The sequence below is a fragment of the Meriones unguiculatus genome, chromosome 14 (genome assembly GCF_030254825.1).
Source record: "Meriones unguiculatus strain TT.TT164.6M chromosome 14, Bangor_MerUng_6.1, whole genome shotgun sequence".
NCBI classification, from domain to species: domain Eukaryota; kingdom Metazoa; phylum Chordata; class Mammalia; order Rodentia; family Muridae; genus Meriones; species Meriones unguiculatus.
In genome coordinates, this window is record NC_083361.1 from 14,117,674 (window position 1) to 14,144,993 (window position 27,320).

The 27,320-nt window shown below is 47.9% G+C and overlaps 2 protein-coding genes and 1 long non-coding RNA gene across 4 annotated transcripts; 2 read left to right on the forward strand and 1 right to left on the reverse strand.

Annotated features, from left to right (window-relative positions):
• Positions 1-44: 44 nt before the first annotated feature.
• Positions 45-3,224, forward strand: Slx1a (SLX1 homolog A, structure-specific endonuclease subunit). Its single transcript, XM_021635801.2, has 6 exons — positions 45-223; positions 1,775-1,826; positions 2,095-2,433; positions 2,686-2,813; positions 2,930-3,014; positions 3,087-3,224. The coding sequence occupies exons 1-6, from the start codon at positions 45-47 to the stop codon at positions 3,114-3,116; spliced, it is 813 nt and encodes a 270-aa protein (XP_021491476.1). The 3' UTR covers positions 3,117-3,224.
• Positions 3,225-4,466: 1,242 nt separating this feature from the next.
• Positions 4,467-23,696, reverse strand: LOC132647153 (uncharacterized). Its single transcript, XR_009585447.1, has 2 exons — positions 23,097-23,696; positions 4,467-4,778 (listed from the first exon to the last, which is right to left on the reverse strand). It is a non-coding gene; the product is annotated as an uncharacterized LOC132647153 (long non-coding RNA).
• Positions 21,733-27,253, forward strand: LOC110547991 (sulfotransferase 1A1). Of its 2 annotated transcripts, none has more exons than XM_060366842.1 (8): positions 21,733-21,756; positions 24,627-24,778; positions 24,864-24,989; positions 25,072-25,169; positions 25,775-25,901; positions 25,995-26,089; positions 26,553-26,733; positions 26,851-27,253. In XM_060366842.1, exons 2-8 carry the CDS (start codon positions 24,631-24,633, stop codon positions 26,961-26,963), a joined length of 888 nt encoding a protein of 295 aa, XP_060222825.1. In that variant the 5' UTR covers positions 21,733-21,756; positions 24,627-24,630; the 3' UTR covers positions 26,964-27,253. The 2 variants fall into 2 exon arrangements, with proteins under 2 accessions (XP_060222825.1, XP_021491591.1); XM_021635916.2 differs by lacking the exon at positions 21,733-21,756 and adding an exon at positions 23,742-23,892.
• The last annotated feature ends 67 nt before the right edge of the window (positions 27,254-27,320 follow it).

Consider the following 27,320-nt stretch of genomic DNA (forward strand, 5'->3'; position numbering starts at 1 on the left):
GGAAACCACCCCCTCCTTTTGGACCCTCGGTCCAGAAGGTCCGGATGGGACACGCAGCAAACCCGGGGCGCTTCTTCGGGGTCTACCTGCTCTACTGCCAGAACCCTCGGCATCGGGGCCGCGTTTACGTGGGATTCACGGTCAATCCTGCTCGTCGGGTCCGGCAGCACAACGCCGGTCGCAAAAAAGGTGGCGCCTGGCGGACCAGCGGGCGAGGACCCTGGTAAGAGCGCGCCGGTGCCCGGCCGGAAGGCTCTGGGCAGGAGGCGGGCCGCTGGGGCAGGACCGCAATGACAGAGGTGGAGCCGGTTCCTGTGTGTGTATATGTGTGTGTGTGTGTGTGTGTGTGTGTGATCGCGGGCGGCGCCTAGCCTGTCACCCGGGCGAGCGAGGCAGGGAGGCGGCACCCTGTGGCTGTCAGCACTCTGCCGAGGCCGGGTTGAGAGTTGGCATGGTTAATCGGGGGGACCGGAGCCACAGGCTCAGTGCTGCCTTGTGACCCCACTGCCAGGGTGCCAGGCTCCGCCTTCTGACCTCCGCGCCAATCAGGCGCGTGCGTGGTGCACACACATACATACATACATACATGTAAAACAGTCGTACACAGACAACAAAATGAATCTAAGAAAAATTAAACACATTAACCAAGTTCTGGGATCAACCGAGGTGCCCGTCTTGGGGTTACTATTTGCGGTGATGAAACACCGTGACCGAAAAAGCTTACTGGGGAGGAAAGCGCGTATTCGGCTTACACTTCCCCGTCGCTGTTCGTCATGGAAGTCAGGATGGGAACTCAAACCAGAGCAGATACAAAGGCCACGGGGACCCAGGACCACCAGAGCAGGGGCTGCCCCACCCGCAGTGGGCTGGGCCCTCCCCGTCAACCGCTAATTAAGAAAATGCTCTACAGGCTTACACAGTCTGATCTTCTCAGTTGAGGCCCCCTGTTCTCTGATCACTGTAGCTTATATCGAGTTGATCTAAAACTGGTCAGCACGGCGCCGGTCCAACAGGTGAGTGGGTGAAGAAAACGTGACATATGCGAGACGCAGTTGTTTTTTTAAATTTCATTTTTATTGGATTCGTGAGTGTTTGGCTAAACCTGTTTGGCACCATGTTCGTGCCATGCGTGCGGAGGTCAGAAGAGGGCGCCGGACCCCCTGGAATGGGAGTTACAGACAGTTCTGAGCCCAGGTTCCCCGAACCGAATCACCTCTCCCGTCCCCAAATGCAGTCCGACTCAGCATAACGATGAGATTAAACCACTCGTGAGAAAATAGGTGGAGCTGGCCATCACTGGGTTCAGGGAGAGGCAAATCCCTCAAATTTTCTCTCATTCGAGATTTAAAGGAAAGTTGTGAAAGTGGGAAGAGAACTATTTGGAATGAGGAAGAAGACCAAAGAAAAAAAAAGAAAGAAAGTGATTATAATAAGTGATATTAAAATAAGTAAGAGACTGTTGACATAACCTGTTATTTCGTGGTTAATACGCACCAGTAAATATGGTTTCAAAGACTGGGATCAGGAGACGGAGGCCCTGTCAGCAAGGCTGGGACTAGAACAACCTTCATAGAGGGATCGCAGACTTGGTGAGGACCCGAGGCTGGCAGGTGCTGGGGCCTTACACCTCCAGGAAAGGTTCAAGTCAGAACGGCCGGGTGTGAGGCGGTGTGACTGCGCTCGGTGTGAACTGGAGCACAGGCCTGGTGGTGGGATTCAGCTTCCGCTGGGTTGAGGTGGGATGGGGACTCACCGTGCCCCCTCTTTCCTCAAGGGACATGGTGCTAATCCTTCACGGTTTCCCGTCTGCTGTGGCCGCCCTTCGGGTAAGAAAGGTGTTTTGTTTTGTTTTGTTTTTCTCAAGACAGGGTTTCTCTGTGTAGCCTTGGCTGACTTGGCCTCACTTTGTAGACCAGGCTGGCCTCGAACGCACAGAGATCTACCTGCCTGAGCGCTGGGATTAAAGGCCTGATGTGCCACTGCGCCAGGCCAGCAAGGTGTCTTAAGAACGAGCTAGACTGGGGGGCGTAGGATTTGTCCGGACGGCCTCGCCCAGGGTCCCCTGACCTTGCCTTGGCTCGTCCCCTCCCGTAGTTTGAATGGGCCTGGCAGCATCCTCAAGCCTCGCGCCGCCTGACGCACGTGGGGCCGCGCCTGCGCGGCGAGGCCGCCTTCGCCTTCCACCTGCGCGTGCTGGCGCACATGCTCCGGGCTCCTCCGTGGGCGCGCCTCCCTCTGACCGTGCGCTGGCTGCGGCCCGACTTCCGGCGCGACCTCTGCCCGGCGCCACCGCCGCACATGCCCATTGCCTTTGGGCCGCCCCCGGCCCGGCCCTCGGTCCAGAAACGGCTCGCGGTGAGGGAGGCCGACGACGAGCCCCAGCCGGATCCGGGTGCCCCGTCCAGCTGCTCTCTGTGTGCGCGCGCGCTGCAGGTAGGGGCACTTGGGGGGTCGTGCCACCCCGGCCCGGCCCACCCTGACCCAGCAGGACCCGCTGGGAGCCCGCTAGATCCTCCCACCCGGCCCCTGCATCCCCAGTGAGCCGGTTCCTGACCTCCTCCTGGAGTCACGGCTCTTTCCCGGGCGTCCTGCTCTCTCCCTGTCTCTTCCTTGTCCCGCAGGCTGCGTGTTGCCCTCGGTTGCTTCAGGCCACTTCCGTATCCGTTCACCTGCCACCTCTGACAGGATGAAGAGGGCCCCCTGTGCTGCCCGCACCCCGGCTGTACCCTAAGGGCCCACATCATCTGCCTGGCCGAGGAGTTCCTGCAGGAGGAGCCCGGGCAGCTGCTGCCCCTGGAGGGCCGGTGTCCGAGGTGAGTCCGGGACCCCTTCCCAGCCTGGAGGCCTGGGGGAGAAGGTGCCCCCGTGTGCCCGCCCTGGCTCGCTGAAGCCTCCCTCTGCTGTCTCCACCGACTGCACCCTTTGGCAGCTGTAGGAAGTCAGTCCTCTGGGGACACCTGGTTGGGCAGTGCCGCGTGGACACCGAGGAGGAAGAGGATTTGGAATTAGAGGAGGTGAGAGGCGACTCAGCCCCACCCTCCCCCACCCCTCCTAGACTACCTCTGACCAAGCCTTTGTCCTTCCAGGAACACTGGACAGACTTGCTGGAGACCTGATCTGAAGCGCCCCCGACTTTCACACACACCCCCCCCCCCGGGGCCTCTTCTGCCTCCTCTTCAGTGGTCGGCAGCTTTTACCTGAGCACAATAAAATGGCTGAGTTAAGGATGCCTTCCGGCGTTTTCTCAGAGCTGGGCAGGAAGGGAAGAGGCTCTGGTCTGACTGCGCGGCCTCGCTCCTCTGTTACCTTTCTTAGAGGAAACGGCTGCTGTCTTCATTCTCTTAGCCTCAGCTACGATGAACCTTGGGGCCAGCGACTTGGGGAGGAAAGGGCTTGTTTCCTCCTACACTTGCAGGTGACAGCCCACCAGGGAGGGAGGCAGGAACCTGGAATGGAAACCATGCAGGGGCTGCTTAGCGGCTCCATCTCTCCGGCTGGTGCTTGAGTCAACACTCTTCCATCACCCGGGACCACCTGCCCAGGCGTGGCGCTGTGCACAGTAGGCTGGGCCCTCTCACATCAGTCAACGCTCCCGAGGACATGTCCGAGGGCCACTGTGGCTGAGACAGTCTCCCAGTTGAGGACCCCTCAGATAAGGCTGGGCTGTCTGAAGCTGACTGAGTAGAATAATCAAAGGCTCAGGAGAGGAGGATCGCTGACTTGGGGCCTATGTGCCTGCCTCAGTTGGGAGCACAGAGGTCCTTGTGCCCACAGACAGCCCTGGGGAAACCAGGAATGTCAGACATGCAGGCTTGCCTTTTCAAGGGAAAAGACGTACCATCTGTTTTCCAAGCTGGCTATCCGTTAGGGCCGGGCCGTACTTGGAACCCCACAAGCTCTCAGGATCAGAGGTGGCTAAGTAGTCTAGGAGACCTCCATGCTGTCTGCATGACCAAGACCACACCCTATCCTCTCCTAGGCCCTTCAGATAGCACACACAGCCTCTCTAGAGCCCACCTTCATGGAGGCAGTGACGTCTGAGAAGAGTTCAGAATTCGGCTTCCTCGTGCGCTCAGGATTGTGGTACACCAGGGCACTTAAATCACACTGCACTTACATACGTAAGCCTGAAACAAACTGTCGGGTGCCACACTCTACAAGTTCTAACCACCGAGACCCCCCACATGCCTTCAGAGCCAAGCTTGCTGCTAGACCTTACTCTCAATGTTTTGTTCTTGGGAGGCACAGCCTTTACCAGGTCAGTGTGACCACCCAGCCTCAATAAGCCAATTAAAAGAACCAACTTAAAATTGGAAAGCAGCCTGGGTGGTGGTGGCTCACACCTTTTTTCAGCACAGGCTGGCAGATCTCTGTGAGTTCGAGGCCAGCCTGGTCTATAAATTGAGTCTAAGATGGCTGAGGCTACAGACAGAGAAACTCTTTCTTGGGGGGGGGGACCCAAAAAATGAAATGCATAAAAAGATTTATTTATTCAGGGAGGTCATGTTTGGAAGAGGGACAGAGAGGTTCAACAAAGCCCCTGACTCCATCTTCAGGGCCCTGAATGGGTCAAAGTTGGTATGCACATCTTCGCAGCCCCTGTCACATCATCCGGCTTCCATCTCATCTGGTAAGATGGCTGGACAAGTTGCTGAAGTCGTGAGCCTTTCAGGGAGACGGCTCCCTCTAGCTGGGGTCCTTTAGTTTCTCAGTATGATAATCCTGGAGGTGGTTCCCATTTCTTTAGGGTCCATTGGTTCAACAGTCTGATAGTCAGCCTGAGAGACACAAGTGTCTATTTAGATCTTTATTTCTGCCAGGCCAGTTACACAAACACTAAAACAGATGGTGGAAGAGGGCTGCCTGCTCTCCTCAGAGCCCTTTGGCTCACCCAGCCTGTTACTCGGATCTCTTCCTTCTAGGCCCTTTTTATTTTATTTTATCTGCATTAGTCAGTGCAATAGTATCAGATCCCTTGGAATTAGGATTACAGATAGTTGTGAACTGCCATGTGGGTGCTGGGAATTGAACCCCGGTCCTTTGGAAGAGCAGACAGTGCTCTTAGCGACTGAGCCATCTCTCCAGCCCTCCTCCTAGGATCCTTATGAGACTGGCCACTGTGCTAATGAGGGTCCTTCTAAGACCTTTGGATGCCTGACCATTCCACAGCTTCCTCTGCTCTGACCCACCCACGGTCCCTTCTCCTCGCCCACTCCCATCACTCCCATTTAGAATTCTCACACACCAGGAAGTTTTCAGAAAACCTGAGAAAGCCCTGACCTTAGCTTGTTGCCTCACTTGCTGATCTGCAGCCAACAGAAAGGAAAGTGCCCCCACCCATCCTGCCCTGCAGAAGTGGAAGGGGCTTGGGGAAGGGATGGTGTAGAGTGAGTGGGCCATGAGGGCAGAGAAAGGGGTGGGAGAGAAAGGGGGCACCCACGACAGACAGAGCGTGGGGACAGAGGGAGGAGAGAGAGACGGAGAGAGCTGGGTGGCCAGCTGGTCCTTTTATCCAGCACACAGCTGGCAGGGGCAGGCGATGACAGAAGACGCTGCTGTGTCCCTGGGACAGGTAAGGGGATCACCTGTATACTCACACTGAACCCCCAAACGAGTCCAGTGCCTCGACAGACTGCATTTGTCCTAGTGCCAAGGGGAAACTGGGCTGGGCAGGTGGGCGCTAACAGGTCCACACCTTGAGCGCTGGCCTTAGGTGTACAGCCTGAGAAGCTCAAGAAGGGACACCACAGGGACAGGAGGTCGGGGCTGACAGCTGTAGTGGCAGGTATCTGGAGAAATGAAGTGTCTACAAGCAGATAGCATGGGCAGGTCCCGAGGACCTTCTCTGGTTCAAGTATGGCATCTCCCGGAATGCTGCCACACTTTGAGGCTGGGCACTGCCCCCGGGAGTATTTTTTAATGGTCTGGATGCCAGTGGGATACCGAGGTTACTGTAGTCACATCAACCCTAAGATAAGGAGCCCTGAGCTCCCCAAGACTGGACAGCACCTCCTGTGAGGCCTGCAGAACCTGCCAGCAGTCCGCGTCTTGCCTCTGATGACTGTGATTCTGAGGATGGGGAGCAAGCAAGTACAGCTGCCTAGAATCTGAAACCCTGAGCACTGTGTCACCCCTTAAGTCTGGCAGCAGGACCCCCTGTGGTCTGAGGGTACGTGGTGAAGGCAGCATAGACAGTAGGCAGAGAGAGCCTCCAAATGGATGACCATGAAATGGTTTGTTGTTTGGTTTTGTTCTGTTAGTTTTTTGGAGAGCAGCTTTTCATCTCGGTCACACAGTAATTCCGGTTTTTGAGGTCACAGAAATCACCTCCGGCCTCTGCCCGAAGTGCTCAAAGCCCAGAATCCCCACTGGTGTATGGCCCATCCAGGGACCATCTACAGGGTACGTACGCCTGCGCCAATGCCTGTGCCTTCAGCCCATCACTGTCGATCCTGCTGCTCAAGTCAAAATGGCATTTTGTGCTTATTTAAGTCAGGGCCTAGAGGAGCAGGGTGAGAGGACCGAGGCCGGCTGCCAGAGGGCAGGGGTCATCGCTGCGGCTATGCAGGGTTTAGGAAGGCAATCATCTTGATATCTCTGATGAGCATGTGTTGGTGTCTGAAAATCCAAAACAACCCAAGCAGGCACATGTAGCTTTTTTTTTTTTTTTTCTTCTTCCCTGCTACTTTGTGGGCTCCTCTCCTGTCTTCTAACAGTATCTTCCCTGGCCCAACTCAGCTTCTCCTGGCTCAGTTGTCACCAACTGTCTTCTCTGATCCTACTCCAATCCTCAACATCTCTCAGCCTCTGCTGGCTTTTTTATTCTCTCCTCTTCCCAGAGGTCCAAGAGGTAACTGACACTGAAGGGCATAGGTCAACTGGGGATCCTTTAAAGGGCCAGGCACACAAAATAAATCACACGACAGGTACGAGAGTACAGCAAAGCAACAGCTTTATTTGAATTAAGCAGCAAAAATGGACTAGCGAGGGACCACAGCACAGAACTGGGACCTGACTGTGTCTTCGAATGTTCACCTTACTACTTAAGCAGATGACACACACACAAAATCATTGTACTCAGGCCACTACTGTTCGATCAGGGCCATAGAACAGACTCAGGAGCTGAACTTTGACCCCAAACCAGAATGCTATGGGAGTTTTTAAGCCCAAAATCCACAAATAGTCTGTGCCAAGTTACAGCTACATTTTCCCCACCAATCAGGGATTTAGGGATAGGGGACCTCCTTAGGAGTGTGTCTTTGTGGTACACTTATCCTGTTCCCATTGGGTGGACTGCAGAACTGTGGCATGGCGATTTGCCTAGCATTCATGTCTCACTTAGCAACCAGGATGGATGTCACCCACATACATGTTTCTTTCTGCCAAGCAGGATGTCTCTGTCACTTGCCTGGGAGGTCTTGGGAACTTAAACTTTATTTGACCCCTATTCAAAATGGCTTCAGCTTGGTTCCTTTTCATAGGGTTGGGTGTGGTGGCACACACCTTTGATCCCAGCGCTCTGGGAGGCAGAGGCAGCCAGGCAGATCTTAGCAACCTCTGACGTTATCACCTGTTGCCACTGCCAGGCAAGTGCTGGATAAAAAGGACCCGCCTGCCACCGAAGCTCTCTCTCTCTCTCTCCCCCCCTCTATCATGCGTGCCCTCTTCTCCCTCCCTCCTTGCCCTCTCTGTTCCCCCTCTCCCTTTCCCAACATAAACTTCCTTTATACCAAATATGTTGCAGTGCCTTTAAACACATTGGTGCCGTAACTGGGGGGGCTCTCCCGTTGTCTTGGCACCCCAGGATCCCTTCTATGTCCGCCCATATGCTCACTTTCTGGTCCACCGATCATAGATGCTCCATCTGACACCAACCAATTTTTGCCAACCTTGGACCTTCGTTTGGGCCCTTCCCCTAAGATTCCCTCATCTACCAGCATGGTTTACTCTTTATCGAAAATCCTGGTCCTAGGTGAACTGTGTCTGCCACGGCAAAGCTGCTCTCAGTCCCTGACCAGCGTGTGATGACCTGCTGGGACAGCCTGTACCTGTTCACTTTTCATACCTCTGTCCTCCGGGATGCTCTTGGCTCAGTACCTGACTTCTCACCTCACCATGGGAACATGGGTCCACTCAACCAGGCTCTCCACTGGGATCTCTTCCGGAGAACAACCTCAGATCCCTACACCTGGCTTCTAAGTAGCCTCATTACACTGCCCATGCGATTGGGGGAACCTGAAAAAAAAAAAAAAAACCTCTCCTTTCTTTATACCTTCTTCCTCGCTCCATATCCTGTTTCACTCACATGTGGTCTCTCTACCATGCTGTGTGCGCCAGCATGGGAACACAGACTTTGATAAACGCTTCCTCCTGTCAATGGCTGCTCCAAAGCAAGTAGCTGTTCCCAAGACCACTCCTGAGGTATGTGCAGCCCACTCATCTGTTAGTTTGGTCCCGAGTTGTACTTGGAGTCAGATTTCTTCATGTGCCTCTGACTCTCAGCCTCCCAACGTGGACCGACCCATTGCTAGGCTCTACCCTTCTCCTGCAGCCGGCCTGCAGGAGTCCCAAGCTCACACCTTCAACCTCCCCTTTCAGTGGGCTCTTTATTACAAAAACCTGGCCGAATTCAAAGGCCAAAACTGGCATACTAAATTTCCAAATTCTTACAACCATAGACAAATCATTCCCAGATATCCACACTTTGCTCTCTGTTCCCAAAGCCTCTCATCTCTGAGGCTCTAATTCCCAACCCTTAAAAATCTTTTCTCTCTGAGCCGAGAACAGTGGCATATGCCTGTAATCCCAGCACTCAGGGAGGCAGAGGCAGGCGGACTGCTGTGAATCCGAAGCCAGCCTGGTCTACAAATCAAGTCTAGGACAGCCAAGGCTACAGAGAGAAACCCTATATTGAAAAGCCAAAACAAACAAACAAAATCTTTTCTGATTTTTTTATACTCTGCTTTCAAAATATATATATATATATATATATATATACACACATACATGTAACTTGGATGCAACTCTAATTTAAAGATAAATGCCCATAGAGTGTTCTAAACAGCAGCCCTGTCGACAACATGGCTTGCAACCTGCCATCTTAAGATGACCAATTAGAAAGCTTCTTAGTCCTAATGGACTCTCTATTATTTTATCTCCATTTAGATTAAGAAAGCAACAAATCTCATTTTAAACTTGTATGGATCTTTACGGAAATTCAAAGTCGTACTTTTACAACATGCTGTATATATGATTCAACCCGGTTCGAAATATTCTTTATACAATGGTGAACTTTCAACGTTGTAAAGGTTGATGCAGATTAACAAGCTAATCTGAAACGGACTTCTAACTACTTATTTCTTTACTAGCTCTTGAAAGCATAAATCAAAGCTGTTTTTTTCTCTTGCAGCCAGCTGCCTGTGCTTGGGGTTCACCTCTAGGCTTTCCGGCTAATAAATTTGATGTAATAAATACAAATGTAATTTTAAAGTTGCCTTATACTGTGCTACTGTATTGCTAACTCTGGAAATGAGTTATTGTTCACCCTTTCTCAGACCCAGGCATATTTTTAAGGTCCAGGGTCAAAATCAAACCAAAAAAAAAAAAAAAAAAAAAAAAAACAACAGCAAAAAGCAAAAACAGGATATGGTAAAAACTCTTAACTCGGGGTTAGTAGTTGAAAGCTTGTGCTTAGATAATCTTAAACAATGTCACATGATCCCAAAAACACTTTTTAAGTTGGGATATATATATGTTTTTTAATTTTAAGATTAATTTATTATTTATACAACATTCTGCCTGCACACCAGATCTTACTATAGATGGTTATGAGCCACCATGTGATTGCTGGGAATTGAACTCAGGACCTTTGGAAGAACAGGCAGGGCTCTTAACCTCTGAGCCATCTCTCCAAGTTGGAATATATTAATTCTAGAGACATTCAGTTGTTTACAATGTTAGAACTTGGTTGTTATGCTCTGTCTTCACTCTTGAAAGGTTAAAAATTACTGCCTCAAAACCATGTTGTTTTTGCTGTTATTAGTCTACAACATAGCTTTATATTTTTATAAGCTATAGACTTTTTAAAAACTAAATCATACAGGAAGCTGTTATTATGCTCTATAGTGGTATAACACAAAAAGATCAAAAAGGTTCCTAGTTTCTTTATAGACTATGTTTATGATTTTAAGGCTCCAACCTAATAGGGATGAAACCTAAAGTCCTAGTCTCTAATGATGATTAAGACATGCAAGTTAACAGTCAGTCATCTTACAGATGATCAAATCCTTTAATGTGTTCAGAAATATATCTGTGGTCATGCTAAGAACCAATGTGATTAATTACAAGAGTAAGCTTCATTTAGCCTCCCGTACATGTTTTCAAAGTTAAACAGAAAGTAACTAGAAACAAGCAAAGCTTATCTGTTTAGATCTACTTGAGCTAGATGTGGTCCTCAAACGCTTATCTGCAAAATACAACATAATTATAGATCAAAACCTCTGTTTTATGTTTGTAAGGCATAGTTTAGAGCCAATAACTAAAGACAGACAAAGATTGCCTAATTCAGGTTTGCTGGCCCTCAAACCTGCCAGAGACCTGCTGAATATGGCATTTAATATGTTTAAATAACAGAGACGCCCAAAGCCTAAAAGTAACTCCCCAAGGTCTCCCAGAAGACTTGGGCACGATGACCGATGACTCCAACTCTGGATTGTGCTATGCTAACCGCTGGGAAGACTGCCCCAATGCCCTGCCCGCTGCTGGGACCCAGCCTGAACTTTGGACAAACAGGAAACCCAGAGAGTTATTGTCTCACATCGCTAAAGACGAGGTGAGGTCAGTTGCTCCCATGTTCCTCCTCTGCAGAAAAAGCCTCCCATCTTCTGTGTCTGATGGCCAGCCTGCCTCTGCCCATGTTGCCATGGAGACCCCAGGAACCTGGGTCAACTGTCTAGGTAGTGGACTATAGACTAGTCTCTGTCACTGATTCATATATAGATTCATTTAGGTTACAATTTATCCTCTTCAGGTCTCTGATCACATTGACCACTAAGCTAATGGTAGCTTAATAGCTAGAAAACGGGCAATCAGCTCCTTACCCCAAGGTAATCCACCATGTTAGTTCATTAGTCAATTCATCAGCTAGTTAAAACTACTAACTATTAGATCTCTTATTTTAAAAGGCAAACAGGTTTGCCTCAGAGACCTCATGTTAAAGATAAACAGGTCTCACATGTAACTTAACTATCCCTTTAGCTAAAGGACAGTGACTGCTCCTAGAAATCTCTTCTTTGTCTCAGGCTAAATGAATGGATAGAAAGATGGAAAGCTTACTTAAGGCCTAAGGATACAGACGCTTAGTTTATAAGGACCCAAAAGTATTTTAGGGTCTAAGAAGGTATTTTAAGGTTAACAAATAGAAGTGAAAGCCTAGATGGTTATAAGAGGGTGACTTAAGATATATATATAAAGAAAAATGCTTCAGATATCTTCCTGTTGCTGTGCTACTGTTGTATTAAGGCTGTTTAGAGCTTTGACATTAATCAGCAGAGCTCTAACTCTGGTAGAACGTTCTATATAGTCCACTATCACAGTTCCAAGCTCAAGATTTTGAATTTCCCTTGGTTTAGTGTAGACTAAAAATGTTTCCCATTGTGCTAAATTTATATGCATCCAGTCCTCTGGAGAGAGGGAAGAAGGGCCTCTCTCATGATGTGCAGTCGTACTGAAAATTAAGATCAAACGAGCTTTTGTCTCTTCTACTTCACATAAGCTTCTGCCTTCCCTGAGCTCACCTTAAAGAGTGTTCATGCTGTTAACCCAAAATCATTTCCTAAACCTCTGCTATGCTATGACACAAAGATGTGTCTACTGCCTTTTTTACAATGTGTATTTCACTGCAGATTACAAACAATGGCGATGCTGAAACGACCAGTCCTGACCCCCTCCCACCAAAAGTCATCAGTCCCAGGAAACAGGCCATAGGTCACCAATCCCAGGACTAAGAAAACCATAAAATTACCCAAGGAATAGCCTGGAGAAAACCACAAGAATGGGAAGGTATCTTATCTCAGGGTGGGCCATCTGTGCTGGGCAGCCCACCCACCTAACATTCCTGATGTTAGTCAGCCAGTCACTCGGTAACAAGCTTGCCCTTGCTGAATATCATCCAACCGTGTAACTGCTAAGCTGGGAATTCTGGGTTCTTGCTCAAGCCCCACATAAAAACCCTGCCATGTAGCTGCTCGGAGCTCTCCTCTCTGCTCCACCGCACTGGTGACGGTGGACAGACCAAGCTTAAGCCTGAATAAAGCTCTTTGCTTTTGCATACTTGGTCTGGCTCCTGATGGTCTTTGTGGACCTTAAGATCTGGGCACAACACTTGGGGGCTCGTCTGGGATCCCCAAGACACCTCCCCCTCCGCCACCTAGGATCCTGGCATTGGAGCTGAACACCGGCCGGTAAGTGAGCACTCTTCGTATCTGTGTCTCAAGAGATACTGGTTTATGATTAGTGTTTCTTTGTGTCTGTGTTCTCGTTTCTGGTGTCTACTTTCTTGGTTTTTGGTTGCCTTTTGCAAAAGGAGTCGGAACTGGCCCTTGGGATTGGCGGATGTGCTGTAAATCCCCCAGCCAGAGGTTCTTGCCACCTCTTTGGGAGAAGCTCAGTTCCCACGGGTTTCGGTTTTGGGGAGAGCCTGGAAGCTCTCAAATTGGTTCTGGATTCAGCAAACGTTACCACCGCAATTCTCTGGCCGACCAGGTCTCCCCCGGGAACGTTCATGCCTGTTTGTGAATGTCCTTGTCCTTGTACAGTGGGTCTTCTTAAATTGATTTAACCATGGTAAAACGAGTTTAGTTCTAGGTCAGCAGAGCTGCGGGTTATGGTGGCTCAAGCACAAGCCGCAGGTCCCTGGCAGGGTGGCTGGAGCCATGGAGCACAAGGTCTGCTCCTCTAGCCTTTAGCTGTGGGTGGAAAAGATCCTGTTGGGGAGGTAGGCAGGCCGGCAGTAATGGCTGTAGGTGTACAAGCCTGCCTCCGGGAGGAAACATGGTGGTGATAGCCACTTCTCTTCCGGGGGTTGGCATGAGAGGGCAAAGGCCAGGAGGCATATCAAGGGATGGCAGCAGCGTGTGCCCTCTCCCCCGCCACACTGCTACTAAGCATCAGACTCCTTCAGATTCAACAGATAACAAAGTGCTTGAAATTACAGCTGAAGGGAGTAAGGAAAGTTTTGTCTGTTTTAAATGTATGTATGGCCATTACATCTTTACTTTTGAGTGATCTTAAATGGCTAATATGCTCTGTATGTCTTGGTTATAGATTAACAGTTATTGGGTACTGTTTAAAGTTTGAATTCAAACCCTTGTTTAAAACATATACATGTGTGCATTAGGTGTTTGTAACATCTATAGAAACATGTTTTTAAACAGTAACCATGTGACTTGCCATGTGATGTGACTCCGCCATCTTGAAATTGCCACGTGGTGTGGGATAAGGCAAAAAATTACAGAACCTCTTAGTCGTAATAAATTGTTTATCATCCTATCTCCTTTTAGACTAAGAAGACAAGTCTCATTTTTAATTGGTATTGATTTTTAGAGATTAAATTGTTTACACTGATAAAATTTGATTTTGACTTTTAAAATTATGGTTATGCTTTGTGACTTCACTCCTAAAAAGGGTACTTTATTTTGATATTGCAAAAACAGATTTCTTTCAAAAATGTGTTTAAGGCTGTGAAACATTTTAAAATTTATCAGGTATTTTATAATAATAGCTTTATGGATTTCATATATATACACATATATATTATATATATATACATATATATTAATATATATAAAATTCAAGGTTGTATTTTTGCAGTATGCTGTATGTGTGATTCAACCCTGGTTTGTGAACATCTATTCAGATTAACAGGCTGATCTGAAGTGCCTGGCTGTCTGTTTTTGCCAGTTCCTGAATGAATGGCTTAATGCTGTTTCTTTACTGTTCTATTACGTAGCTGGTTCTAAAACTTATTTGATGACAATGTTAGAACTTGGTCATGGGAAGCTGTAAATACTCCACAGTACTGTACCATGAGACAGCAACACCACCAGTGACTTCTGATGGCTTTGTTTTAAATTGCTGGCTAGCCGCCATGTTGGTTTAGGGCTAAAGAGTGTGGAAGCGTGGTTTTACCTCCATCTTTGTTGAGGGCTGCCAGCTGTGTTGAATTCTCTGTTTAGTGTTAAGAGAAACTTTTGTCCTTTAAGCTTTTTGCTGTTCAGTCTTAGTACAATATACTACGGTAGGATCAGCAAGATTCACCAGCCCCTCTATGAACTGTATCTGACTGAGAGTTTTTTGCTTTGATCTTAGTTCAGAAATGTATTTAAAGTTATGCTAATGACTGCAGTTGGTTACAAGATTGAGCTTTACCTAGTCTCTTGTTATAATTTCAACGTTAAGCCTAGGATGGGAACTACAAAGTTTGCCTATGTAGATCTACTTGATATAGATATGTCCCCAAAACACTTATCTAAGGAATATGCCAGAATTAGAGATTATAACATCCTGTTTTACAGGATGCAGTTTAGAGCAGATAACTAAAGAGAGACAAAGAGTAACTCTTATGCTGGTCGTCAAGCTTGTCAGAGATCTGTGGAATATGGCATTTTGATATGTGTAGATTTTATTATAACACAGAGTCCCAAAATCCAGGCAGTAGCTCTCCAAAGTCTCTGAGAAGATTTGGGCACAACGACAGATGACTTTGAGTCTGGATGGTGGTATGCTAACCACTAGGCAAGGCTACCCCAACTGGCCCACCACTAGGGCTCAGCTTATACTGTGGACACCTGGAGAGTCATTGTTTCATGTTGCTGAAGACGAGGTGAGATCAGTCTTTCATGTTCTTTTTTTCCACAGAAACAGTCTCTCATCTTCTGTGCCTGATGGCCAGACTGCCTCTGCTCATGATGCCATAAGATCACAGGAGCCAGGGACCACTTGTCTAGGTGGTGGACTGACTAGTTGTCGCTTGTCGTTTTGATTGGTACATAGATTGGTACATTTATTTAGCTTATAATTTACCCTCAGGTCTCGGATCACACTGATGGCTAAGCTAAACTAATGGTAGCTTCGCAGTTAAAGAGCTGACAGTCAGATCCACTGTTAGTTCATTAGTCAATTCATTAGCTAGTTAGAACTGCTAGGTACGAGATCTCTTATTTAGAAAGGAAAACAGGTTTGCCTTGCTCACAGGCTTCATGTTAATTGCCTGTCTTATGGTGAATAACTGGATAAAAAGATATAAAGTTTATGTAAGGTCTGAGGGTATGAAAGTTTAAGTTATGAGGACCTAAAAAATTGAGGATCTAGGATAATGTTTCAAGGTTGGTAAATGAAAGTTATGAAGGAAAGCCTCTCTAAGAAGATGTTTCAAAGCTGATAAATGCAAGGAAGATTGGAGGGTCTCAGTAGGTATTTTAAGGTTGGTAAATGCAAGTTTTTTTGCATTTGTAAAGTGCTTGTGGGTCTAAAAAGGTGTTTTAAGGTATGTAAATGCAAGTTGTAATGATCTAAGAAAGTAATTTAAGGCATATTAAAAATGAAAGATATTTCAGATTTCTCCCCACCTCTATGCTATTGTGCTTATGTTGTTATAAGATTCCAAAGGTTCAGAGTTTTGACACTGATCAATAGAGTTCTGATAAGCTGATGGAGCACTGACTGCTTATTATTCAGTCACAAGCTTGAGATTTTAATTTCTGTTTGGTTGTCTTCTGGAAATAGTTAAAGATGCTTCTCATCATGTTAAAAACATTTCTGTCTAATGTGAATACTTGACCCCAAAGCCATAGCTTTTACTAGGTCCTAACGGCATGAGTCTACTCCTGCTGTCTTGCAGACACCTGTTACCTGTTTTTTCTAAGGTATGGCTCTCAATACAATGGTGATACTGATATACTTCCTTTGTAAACTGAAAAGTTTCAAGAAATAAAAAAAAAAAAAAGTCTGAAGACCTGGATCTGCCATAGCTCAAACGGATCCCAGATGAGTTTTTCCCTTGGTCTTGGGATTCCTCACTTTTCCCATTTACTAGACAAATTTTTTTTTTTTTTCCAGAGCTGAGGACCGAACCCAGGGCCTTGTGCTTGCTAGGCAAGTGCTCTACCACTGAGCTAAATCCCCAACCCCTACTAGAAAAATTTTAACTCTGTCTATAGTCTCAGTTTGTCTCTGCCACCTTCCCCTTTCCCATAATAAACCTCCTCTATACCAAATGCTGCAGTATCTTTAATCATTATTGTAACAAACATGTTTTAAGTTTAAATTGCTGTGCTTAAGCAATCTTGAATACAGCCCCATGGCGGTGCTAGCACATGTCTTTAATCCCAGCACTCAGGGGGCAGAGGCAGGTGGATCTCTGTGAGTTCAAGGCCAGCCTGCTTTACAAAGCATGTTTCAAGACAGGCAAGGAAAAAAAAAAAAGTCAAACAAAGAGATGTAAAACAAAAATGCCTGAAACCTGTAAAGCCCCAGTTAACCAAGGACAGATACATTCCTGGAATGCAATGTGCTGTTCATGTACAAACTCGGTTGCCCCAGCTGCACAGGATATGTGCATGGTTACATGAAGGCAGGAAGTGTATCAGGATATTTGTTTGCTTCTGATTGGATGAAGGCTGGACATATGTAGCCTTGTGAGTTCTGCCTTATGAGCCCCTGACTAATGTAATTCAGTGTCATATTCTGGCCATGGTCCCAGTATTTCATAAAGCTTGCTTCAATTTTGTCTCAAAACTTGTGGTAGTGCCCTTATTCTCTCCCCCTGGGATTAGTGGGTCAAGTCTGACTGACAACTTGTGTTCAATCCTTGAGAGTCAGTGTAGAAGGGCTGGGGGGATGAATCCAGTGAGTTATCCTCTGACCTATACACAGGTAGACACACACACACACACACACACACACACACACACTATGACTTGTGCAACATGTCCCCCCTCAAAAAAAAAAAAAAAACACCAAAAAAACCAACAATTAAAAAGACTTGTCAGTGGGCCTTGGATGTGTAGAGTACATGCCTAGAATGCATGGAGTCTTTAGGTAACCCAGAACCACAAAAGAGGTAGTGCATGCTTATAATTCCTATACTCAGGAAAGCCAGAAAATCAACGCCATTTCAGCTACTTGGGACATTTCATATGGGCTTGAGTTTCATGAAATCCTGCCTCAAAAAAAAAAAAAAAAAAAAAAAGAAAAAAGAAATAGGGTATAAGGTGACCTTCATTCACATTGCATTATGCTGTGTCTCTGTATATTTAATTGTTAACTGCTGAACCAGCAGTGAGCTAAATGCTAACAGAGTCTGGCATTATCATTGCTTTTAAGGAATTTCCTAACTCAGTATTATGTAAAAACTGTTCCCCAGTTATCTCTGATTGGTTAATAAAGAAGCAGAAGCGCCCGAGACTGGGCAGAGGAGACAGTAGGCAGGACTTCTGTTCTGTTCCCAGCCTGTGTGTTCCCAGGGAGTGGGAGCGGGGGAGAGGGTCATGGGGGCCACGAGGACAGGGATGAAGCAGAAGTGGCCAGGGTGAGACTAGATGAGAAGTAACATGGGGTACATAGCTAGGAGGTAGGCGGGATAGTGTAAATGGGTTAGAGCAGATCAACATCTGTCCAGCTGTACTCTAAAGCTTATTAGTAAGTATAATGGGACCCAGAAAAATGGGCCAGTGTTTCAGAGCACTTGCTGCATTTCCAAAGGACACAGGTTAACGTCCGGTGCCCGTGGAGGCCAGAAAAGGGTGATAAATCCCCTGGAACTAGTTGTAGATGGTTGTGAGTCCCCAGGGGAGTGCCTGTGCTCTTTACTCCCTGCAGCCTCTAGCCCTTTTCTTCACCACTCCCTGTTTGGCAAAGCAGGGTTTCACAATGTAGCCCAGGCTGACCTTAACTCCGAATACCAGGATTGCACGGCAAGGGCCCTTACGCCCTGAACGGAGTGAAAATTGGATACAGAGGAACGGAGTGAAAATTGGATACAGAGGAAATATATTTTTCTAAAGATATCCCTAACAAGGATGTGGAAAAGAACATGACGCGTGCTTACTTAGGACGAGGGTGTTTGTAACCTGAGGTTTACCACATTAACTCCGCTCTCATTCCTAAGTCTAACCAGCATCTCTCAGGTATGTAACTACCTTATAACCTCTTACAGAGAGAAATCTTTAAGATGAGTAAACCACTGATACATTTTTACTTGACTTTTAAACCTTAAATCTCAATCTTTGCTTGGTCCTTATTTTTTCTCAGATTTAATGTAAGTGTTTTGCCTATATATATGTCTGTACATCAAGCGTGCGCTTGTTGCTTATATCAGAATAGGGAGGGCATCAGATCCCCTGGAACTGGATCTGATGTGAGCCTTCATGTAGGTCCTGGGAACTGAACTAGAGTCCTCTGAAAAGCAGCGGTGTTCTTAACCACCGAGTTATCACTCCAGCCCATTTGTTTAATCTTTATACCTTGTCACAAATTGCACCCTGCAGGGAGTATTGAGCGTGTTAGGTTTCTGAGGCAGCATAAAGAAAACGGGAGGCAGGGTCAGCTGTAATCTAAGAAAGGAGGCACTTTATCAGAGTGAGTGTTTGTTGTCTACATGGGCATGGCCATATCAAGGACTCAAAGCAGGGTTAAAGCCTTGCCCCGGGTGAGGTTCAGCAAGATGGCAAAGGCTTCCTCCAGTCAGGGGTAAATGTTGACACTGTCTGCAGAAAATGTCCATCCTGCACTCCTATGTTTACAGCCTGCAGACTGACCTTTCACAGAGTGCTCCCACCACGATTAGCTAAACCTCATTCCGTGTTCTGGTGTAGCCTCCTTGTTCATCTGTAGCATACACGCTAAGCTTCTGGAGTGCTGCAGCTCCTCCATCTGACCCCAGCTCTTCTGCACCTGTGTCAGTGTGTTATCTTGTTTTTTTGATTCGTTTGTAGATGGGTTTCTCTGTGTAGTCCTGGATGCCCTGGAACTCACTCTGTAGACCAGGCTGGCCTTGAACTTAAGAGATCCGACTGCTTCTGCCTCCCTAGTGCTGGGATTAAAGGCCTGTGCCACCACTCCTCAGCATCTGTGTTATTTCTTTATTCCCTCAAAAGTACTCAGGGACGGATGCTGTGCAGGATGAGGCAGCATCCTTTGAGAATGCAACTTGAAAAACCCTAGGATCATATAGCCACTGTAAGGAAATATAAGCACAATTCTCTTTAAGTAGCACGCACCCAGGTCCTGGCGCGTGTACTGTCCTTTTCTTTGTGACTGTCTCAATAATTAAACTCACTGACACTTCACTTTGACTCACCCTAAAATTCCTGGAGCAGTCAAGGATTTGCCCTTACCTAATGGCTGTCCCTAAGGTTGTAAGGAGCTGGTGCTTGTGTTGGAGTCTTCTACCACAATTGACAATCCTTAATTTCAGTTGAGCTGTCTCTGTTTCTTTTGGTTTGTATGGCTAAAGGTTTGTCAATCTTGTCTTCTCAAAAACCAACCGATGGCCATTTCATTGACCTTTCAGTGTGCTTCTAGGCTCCATTCTTTAATGCCTGCCCTGCTCTCTTTCATGTACTCATTTGTGGGTGGATTTTTTCTAAGCCCTCGAGATTCGGGAACTCACAGCCGCGTGAATGCTACGTGAGAACTTTACCGACTGAGTCACGTCCGTTGACCCAGTTCTTAGGAATTCGTAATGTCCTCTCTGATTTCTTCAATGGTCATTCAGAAATCTATCGTTCAGTCCCCATGTATCTGGATGGTTTCTTTGTTTGAGAAACTATGGTCTCTCTATGGCAGTACTGGAAGTCAGTAAGTAGACCAGACTGGCCTTGAACTCACAGAGAACCACCATCTGCCTCCCAAGTGTGCCAGCCAGGCTGTGGTGGTACTCACCTATAATCTCAGCACTCAGGAAGGCAGAGACAGGCTGATCTCCGTGAGTTCAAGGCCAGCCCACTCTACAGAGCAAGTTCAGGATAGCCCAGGTGACACAGAGAAACCCTGTCTTGACAAAACAAAACAGTCTCACTGTCTCACCTTTCCCGTCTCTTCCACCTGGATGAAAAGCATGCTCCCCCACGCCTGACTCGAGCCTCTAGCACTGGCTACTCAAGATGACTTGTGTGTTGATTCCCAGAGCCCACGTGGAGGCTCACAACTACATGGAACTCTGGTCCCAGGAGATTAATGCCTCTGCATGTACCAGGCATATATGTATAGGCAAAATGCCCGGACACATAAAATAAAATTTAGACCATTTACAGTTAGTATTCCTAAAGAGGTTTGCTGATTCTTATGATCTTGTTTCCTAACTGGCTGGAATACTGTTTTCTTTCTTCTCTATTAGATTACTACCCAACCATCGCTGTACCCAACTTGTGAATTCTTTCTCCAGCATGTTACCTTTTCAGTATCTTGGATCTGGTAATTGAGGCGTTGTGAGGTTTTAGAGGGCTCATGCCATGTTGTTTTTCATAGTGCTTTGTTCTGATTTGTGTACCTGCTGGGATGGGTGTGGCCTTCATTTGAGGACTCGATCCCCAGTATCCCTCACAGAAAAACACAATAAACAGTTGAACCAACAACTACACAAATCAAACCAGATACAGAGAAACCTCCTCTTAAAAAAAAAAAAAAAAAAGCTCTTCAAATCCGAAGTCAACTATGATGCCATCAAAACTACAAAAAAATAAACTGCCAAAACCCAGCATAACTGGGCATCATGAGGTATGCTTAATCCCAGAATTTAGGATGCAGATCTCTGAGTCTGAGATCAACCTAGACTACATCTCTACTTCTAGGACAGCCACTTCTGAATAAGAGACTGTCTCAAAAAAAAAAAAAAAAAAAAGAAGTAAAAGTAGAAAAGATTTAAGTGAAATAATGTGAAATAAAGGAAGAAGGTATAAAAGAGAAAATAGAATCCATAGTTAAAACACAGAGAAGACAAGAAAATCATGTTAGGAAGCAGAAGAGAAAATAGCAATAATAAAATAAATAAACAAGAAGAGGTATGAGAGCACAATTGGAAAAACATAAAAGGAATAAAAAAAAAAAATCAAGCTGGGAGTGGCATCCCATGCCTAGAACCCCAGCACTTGGCAGTAGCAGGAGGATCAGGAACTCAAGACCATCCTCTCAAGCTACATATAGTTTAAGATCAGCAAGTGCCACACAACAGCCCTCAAATAAAAACAGCAAGGGGAAACACGGATGGAGGGAAATGAAAACACAGAAGTGGCTTGGAAGAGCTGCTTCTAGGTTTAGATGTGGAGCCCAGCAAGCGAGAGAGGCGTGCAGCTAAGGTGGAGATTTTCCTGCTTTATCATGTTGAAACTGGTGCTGAGCCCACAGTGTTCAGAGGTCAGCTGCTCAGCAAAGCTAAAATCACTCAGAGACTTCCCTTCTTTGTGTACCAGGAGAAACTGCAGATTCTCATTCCATTCCGGGGACTTCCCAGTTTGTATACTTTGGGGTTTCTGATATCCACCCAGCTGGCTTTCCAAGTGACTGAGATCTCTTACTGGAGGACCCGTCTTCACACTACTCTAACATGAAACACTCTGTAGGAAGGAGGCGCTGCACCGAGCTTCCTGCACATCTGCACAGCTGAGGTAGTCATGGCGTTTGTGTCACCTGTTAACCTCTGTCTTGGTGCTTCTGACCTCCAGATTTACCCAGCACCCTGTCCTACGGCGCAGAAAAAAGGTAGGCGATGTCCCTCACCTCGGTCTCAGAGCCAGCAGTCCTCAGTCACCTTACTCTTAGCTGGCTAAAGAGAGTGGGGTCAAGCTTGTCATTCAATCTGTCCAGCCTTCCCCTAATCCCTCCTCCCAGGAGCTGTGGCTGGAAAGACCCCGGGATAACTAACGTGATTACTTCCTGTTTTTGAGGCCCCCACAGCATCTTAGTCCCAAGCAATATGCCTCTTCCCAGACAGAACCGGGGTACAGACCTTTAAAGTGAACACAGTGTCAAGATGGACACCCCAGGAACGCTCTCACACAAAATGTCACAGTGTAAAATTTAAGGTTTAAGCCTGCCCTGCAGCCGGAGAGACCACCTTTAAACTAAGACCAACCCCCCCCCCCACACACAAACACACATTTTGTGTGTGCATGTCATGCATTCATGCCATGGTGCACCTGTGGAGGGCAGGAGACAACCCATAGGAGTCATCCTTCCTTTCACTGTAGTCCTGTGAACTGAACTTGGGTCATCAAGCTTGGCAGCAAGTGCTTTTACCCTCTAAGCTCTCTTTAGTCTTTTACTTCCTCCCTCTTCATTGGCATCCGTTGCACTGGCAAAGAAAGTTTCCACAAGTTTTGCTTGGTAGCCTGCGAGCAAAATTTTGGGACTGCTACAGTTGTGAGATGCAACTAAACACTGTCCCTCCATAGACGCCGTGCTCTGCTGGTGACACTCTCCATAGGTGCCTGTTAGTGGATCCCATGCCCAGGCTACAGTGTGAGACCTTGTCTCTGCCGGGTCCAAAGCCAGCATTCCATTTCCTCATCGCTGGCAGAAGGGACAAATGGCTCTCCTTGGAGCCTGTTAGCATACCAAGGTGCAGGAGAGCCTCTCACAACTACCTGTTACACATTTCAGATCCAGGCTGGTACCCTGGCTTTTCTCACCCCAATCCCATCCCGAAACTCCCCACAGCTCAGAAGTTGCCCCTCCCCTAGCTTCTCACGCCTGTAACCTGTATTTCAGCGACACACATTCATGGGCTCTCTCTTTTGTCTTCCTATCTTGGTCCTTTTCTTTGTCTCCATCTCTTGTCACCCCATGCCCAAACGGTCTTCCGGCCATGTTCAGTCCATTTCTCTCTGGACTCTTCCAGAAGCCCACGGCTGTACTCTCCCTCATAGCTACAATTAAAACCTTCCCCTATACCAAACCTTGCAGTGATCATGTCATTAGTTTATACAATCTCAAGCAGAATTTCCCCCAGAGAAATGGAAGCTCTTAAGTCTCTTGTCAGAGGGTCCTGCTGTCTGGCTTGCCACAGCTCTCCTCTGAGCTAAGGGTCAGGAGACACACACCTGTGATGTAGAGAGCCTCTACAGCGTCAAAGATCAAGGGGGCAGGGCTGCTCCCCATCCCGGGGCCTTGGGACTCTCCCAGCTGCAGCCTCTTCCTGTCTTTGGAGAACCACTTGCAAGTCCAGAGGTTAAACACCCTCCTGGGAACCCACCTTCACCAGTCATATGTAGTACTGGCTGAAGCAGGCCAGTAGCCATGAAGGCATGAGGGCTAGGTTACCTTTCAGGGCCTTTAGACTCACATTTCACGAACAGCCTTCCCAATTATGCTGAACCTCCAGTTCCCTGACCTTGCTCCCTCCCATCATTCTGAACTTTCCCTGACGTGAGCCAGAATTTCCGGGTATTGCTGTGGTTTCAATAATCTAAACCCAGGGTGTCCTCAAGACTGGCTTGGAGCCAGCAGGACGTGAATGACTGTCTCCATCGGGCTACTTCCCTCTCTTTGCTGGAATCGATTAACTAGAAAAGGCCTGGATCTATCTTGAGCAAGGAAGGAGCCAGAAGCAGGAAATAAAGTCATTTTCCTTTCAGCCTTCTGCCTAGTCCCCCCCCCCTTGTTTTCTACAGGCTAAACGTGCAGTCCACAGTGGGGGTAACAGGGTTCCGCCCCATCTCCACCCCCTTTTTTTTTTTGGAGAACAGCCAGTCCTAGCACTGTTTCCACTCCCTCCCACTTGGGACTTAAAAAATCTTCAGCCCAAAGACCAATTCTGCATTCCCCACATTGCAACACCCACACGAAGATCTCTACCACTGAGCACCGGGGAGGCGAGGCTCAGAACCTCAGGATCGGGTGAGTGGCAGAGCGGGGTGGCCACCATTGTCCTGCCCAGACACTGGTTCCAGCGCTCGTCAAGTGCCGGCTGGTTTCTACACTTTGATTAGTCTTCCTTGATCCCTGCCTGGGCCTCCAGGATCTCTGCTCTTTCCCCGTGGACACCCCACCTCAGAAAAGCACTGGGAGCTTGTCCGAGTCCCCTCCCCTGTCCGGCTGCTTTCAGAATCTTTTTCATTTTAATAAAAAGTCTCTCCCAACCCTGCAACAAGCTTAATAGCTAAACTGGTTATGTTTATCTCAGAGTAAAATCAGGTCTAGATGGTCTGGGGCATTTCTGAAAGTAACATGAAGCCCAAGAAGGGGGAATAGAGTGGGGAGGCACCCACAGGCCATGGGCTGACAGTTGCACTAGGAAGCAGTAAGAGACACCCAGCGGCTGCCCAAAGTTTTCTGAAGTGCTTGCTGGGATATGCCGGAAAGCATAAACACTGTACTGGTTCCGTCTCAGAGCGCTTTAATGCCTGGGCTGTTTGCTTGGGCACAAGGGGCATGGGGCATTCCGCAGGTGAGCAGAGGTATAGCTGCCAGAGTAGCGACTTTTGCCGAAGTTAGACTTGCCTTTGATCCCAGATCTACCTGCCCACCTTGGTGAGCTCTGTGAAAGCCTCAGGGTCCCAATCTTAAAGGAAAAGTTCAGCACATGGTATTGTGACTTTGCTAGAAAAGGTTTTACTCTGTTCTCAACGCAGCAACATGGAGCTGATTGAGGATAATTCCCGCCCACCACTGGTGCCTGTGAAGGGCGTCCCACTCATCAAGTATTTTGCAGAGGCTATTGGGCCATTGCAGAACTTGACACCCTTGCCTGATGACTTGCTTATCAGCACATACCCGAAGTCTGGTGAGGAGGGGTTCCCCTTACATACACTCTTTGGGAAGCAGGTCCAGACCCTGAGCCCCACTACCACTTGTTCCTTCCTTTCCAGGTACTACCTGGATGAGTGAGATCCTGGACATGATCTATCATGGTGGCAAGCTAGAAAAGTGTCGCCGGGCCCCCATCTACCAACGGGTACCCTTCCTTGAGTTCAGATGCCCAGGGGTTCCCTCAGGTATGTACACTGGGATGCTAGAAACAAGTGGAGAAAGGGAGGACCAGGCCCCAGCTTAACGAAGTTTCCTGCTCAACTGTAGGTCTTGAAACTTTAGAAGAGACACCAGCCCCACGGCTCCTGAAGACACATCTGCCCCTGTCCTTGCTCCCTCAGAGTCTGCTGGATCAGAAGGTCAAGGTAAAAATAAACAACCAAAAACCCCCAATTATAGGGGTACCTTCCAGCATCGGGAAGAGGCAGAAGGATCGGAAGTTTAGGGTCAGCCTTTGCTACGCAGCAAGTTCAAGACCATAAAAGGAAGGGGGGGGTGAGAGGAGGCAAAGGGGTTCAGGGGAGGGGGGGCCTGGGGTCAACCTAGCTTTGGTTTGTCCTTCTGGGGATTTCAGGACTACTTAAGGCCTGTTTTGTCTCATACGGAGGGTCCCTGGTTGTCTGGCAAGGCTCACATGACAAGGAAAATGGAACTCTTCCATGTAAACTAGAGAGGCAGAGTCTAGGTGCTCACAGGACACAGAGGAAGGGCTGGTGGGGCCCCAGACTTACCGTGTGGATGTGCTGACCACAGGGAGTCAGATAGAACACAGTTAGCTAATGGGATGGCCAGGACTTTGGCATCAGAGGTCAGTGACACCCACACGAGATGTCAGTAAGTTAACTCCCAGGCCTGTTTTCTCTGCTGCCATCCCAAGTGTGGTAGAAGGTACCCCAACTCACTTGTTCTTGTGAAGGGTGACAGGAAAGCAGGACGGGGAACCAAAACTGAGAACTGTCTGCCCCTGCAGGTGATCTACATTGCCCGAAATGCAAAGGATGTGGCTGTCTCCTATTATAACTTCTACAACATGGCCAAGCTGCACCCCGATCCGGGCACCTGGGACAGCTTCCTGCAGAACTTCATGGATGGGAAAGGTGGGTCTGAGTGTGCAGGCAGCAGAGGGTTGGACCTAGGAGTCACAGCTGGTGTTGACAAGGCCCGTGTCCTTCCCCTGTCCTGTTCCCCAGTGTCCTATGGGCCGTGGTACCAGCATGTGAAGGAATGGTGGGAGCTGAGACACAAACACCCCATTCTCTACCTCTTCTATGAAGACATGAAGGAGGTGAGACTACCTGCTGCCACTTCCTCCTGTGTCACACCTGGTGGGCAGCAACCGCACCTGGCCCTCTGGGCCCCAATCCTATCGTAGCCCCACTCCAGACCAGCACTTCCCATCCTACCTCCTGACGTAGGACCACAGCACAGCTCAGCAGAGTGCTGCACAGTCCTTATCATGGAATAAGTGTCAGCCATATGTGCCGTTATTGCTGCTCTTGCTTCTCCCTGCTCCAGAGGTGCCAAGCCTACGCACCAGCAGCCACCCTGTCCTCTCCCAGAAGAAACCCACAGGGATCATGCCAAAATGGCAGGATAGGAAGCTACCTTTTCACCCCAGGGAAAGAGGCTCAGTCAGAGTGAGGGCACCAGGATTGAGAACAACTTGAGAGAAGTGACCTGCTCCCTGCGGGTGACCCTCCAATCTTATTCCAATGAGCATCCAAACTAAGATCCTCTCCCTGCTCCAGAACCCAAAAAGGGAGATCAAGAAGGTCCTAGAGTTTCTGGGGCGTTCCCTGCCTGAGGAGACCGTGGATCTCATTGTTCACCACACATCCTTCAAGAAGATGAAGGAGAACCCCATGAGTAACTACACCACCATCCCCACGGATGTTATGGACCACGGTGTTTCTCCCTTTATGAGGAAAGGTGGGTAGTCGTCTGGATGGGCACTTGGAGTATTTGTGGAAGGGAGGTTGGATGCAGTCACGTGGGCCCTCTCCTGTGCTATGAATCTGGTTTCTCCATCTCGGTCTCTCCCTGCAGGTATCGCTGGGGACTGGAAAAACACCTTCACCGTGGCTCAGAACGAGCACTTTGATGCCCACTATGCTAAGATGATGGCAGGTTGTGACCTCAAGTTCCGCTGGGAACTGTGAGTGGATATGGCTACGCTGGGAACCAAGGCGAGCTGACATGATCCCTCGTGACCTCAAGAGTAAAATGTGATGCATCCAACCCAGACTAATGTGTGCCTACAGGAAATCTGAGCCAGGAGAATGAATAGGACTGGGGATGTAGCTGAAGGCAGAGGGCTCTATCAACATGTGTCAGGAAAGCAATCGATCCTAGCACTTAAAAAAAAAAAAAAACCTCAAAGTACAAACATGCAAAAACAGAAGAGATAAACTGTATTTTACCTGAAAGAATAAATGCCACTGGGAGCTGACTGGGCTTCCTCCCTCCTGCGGCCATCAATCCCACGTGCCTGATAAGGGATGGCAAGAGGGTCTGAA

Excerpts from the sequence above, each read along its gene's own strand:
- Slx1a (XM_021635801.2), top strand. The coding sequence starts at position 45 with ATGGGACACGCAGCAAACCCGGGGCGCTTCTTCGGGGTCTACCTGCTC. Across the intron at positions 224-1,774 it reads ACCAGCGGGCGAGGACCCTG|GGACATGGTGCTAATCCTTC; the intron begins GTAAGAGCGCGC and ends TCTTTCCTCAAG. Across the intron at positions 2,814-2,929 it reads CTGGAGGGCCGGTGTCCGAG|CTGTAGGAAGTCAGTCCTCT; the intron begins GTGAGTCCGGGA and ends ACCCTTTGGCAG.
- LOC110547991 (XM_060366842.1), top strand. The coding sequence starts at position 24,631 with ATGGAGCTGATTGAGGATAATTCCCGCCCACCACTGGTGCCTGTGAAG. Across the intron at positions 25,170-25,774 it reads TGCTGGATCAGAAGGTCAAG|GTGATCTACATTGCCCGAAA; the intron begins GTAAAAATAAAC and ends CTGCCCCTGCAG. Across the intron at positions 26,734-26,850 it reads TTCTCCCTTTATGAGGAAAG|GTATCGCTGGGGACTGGAAA; the intron begins GTGGGTAGTCGT and ends CTCTCCCTGCAG.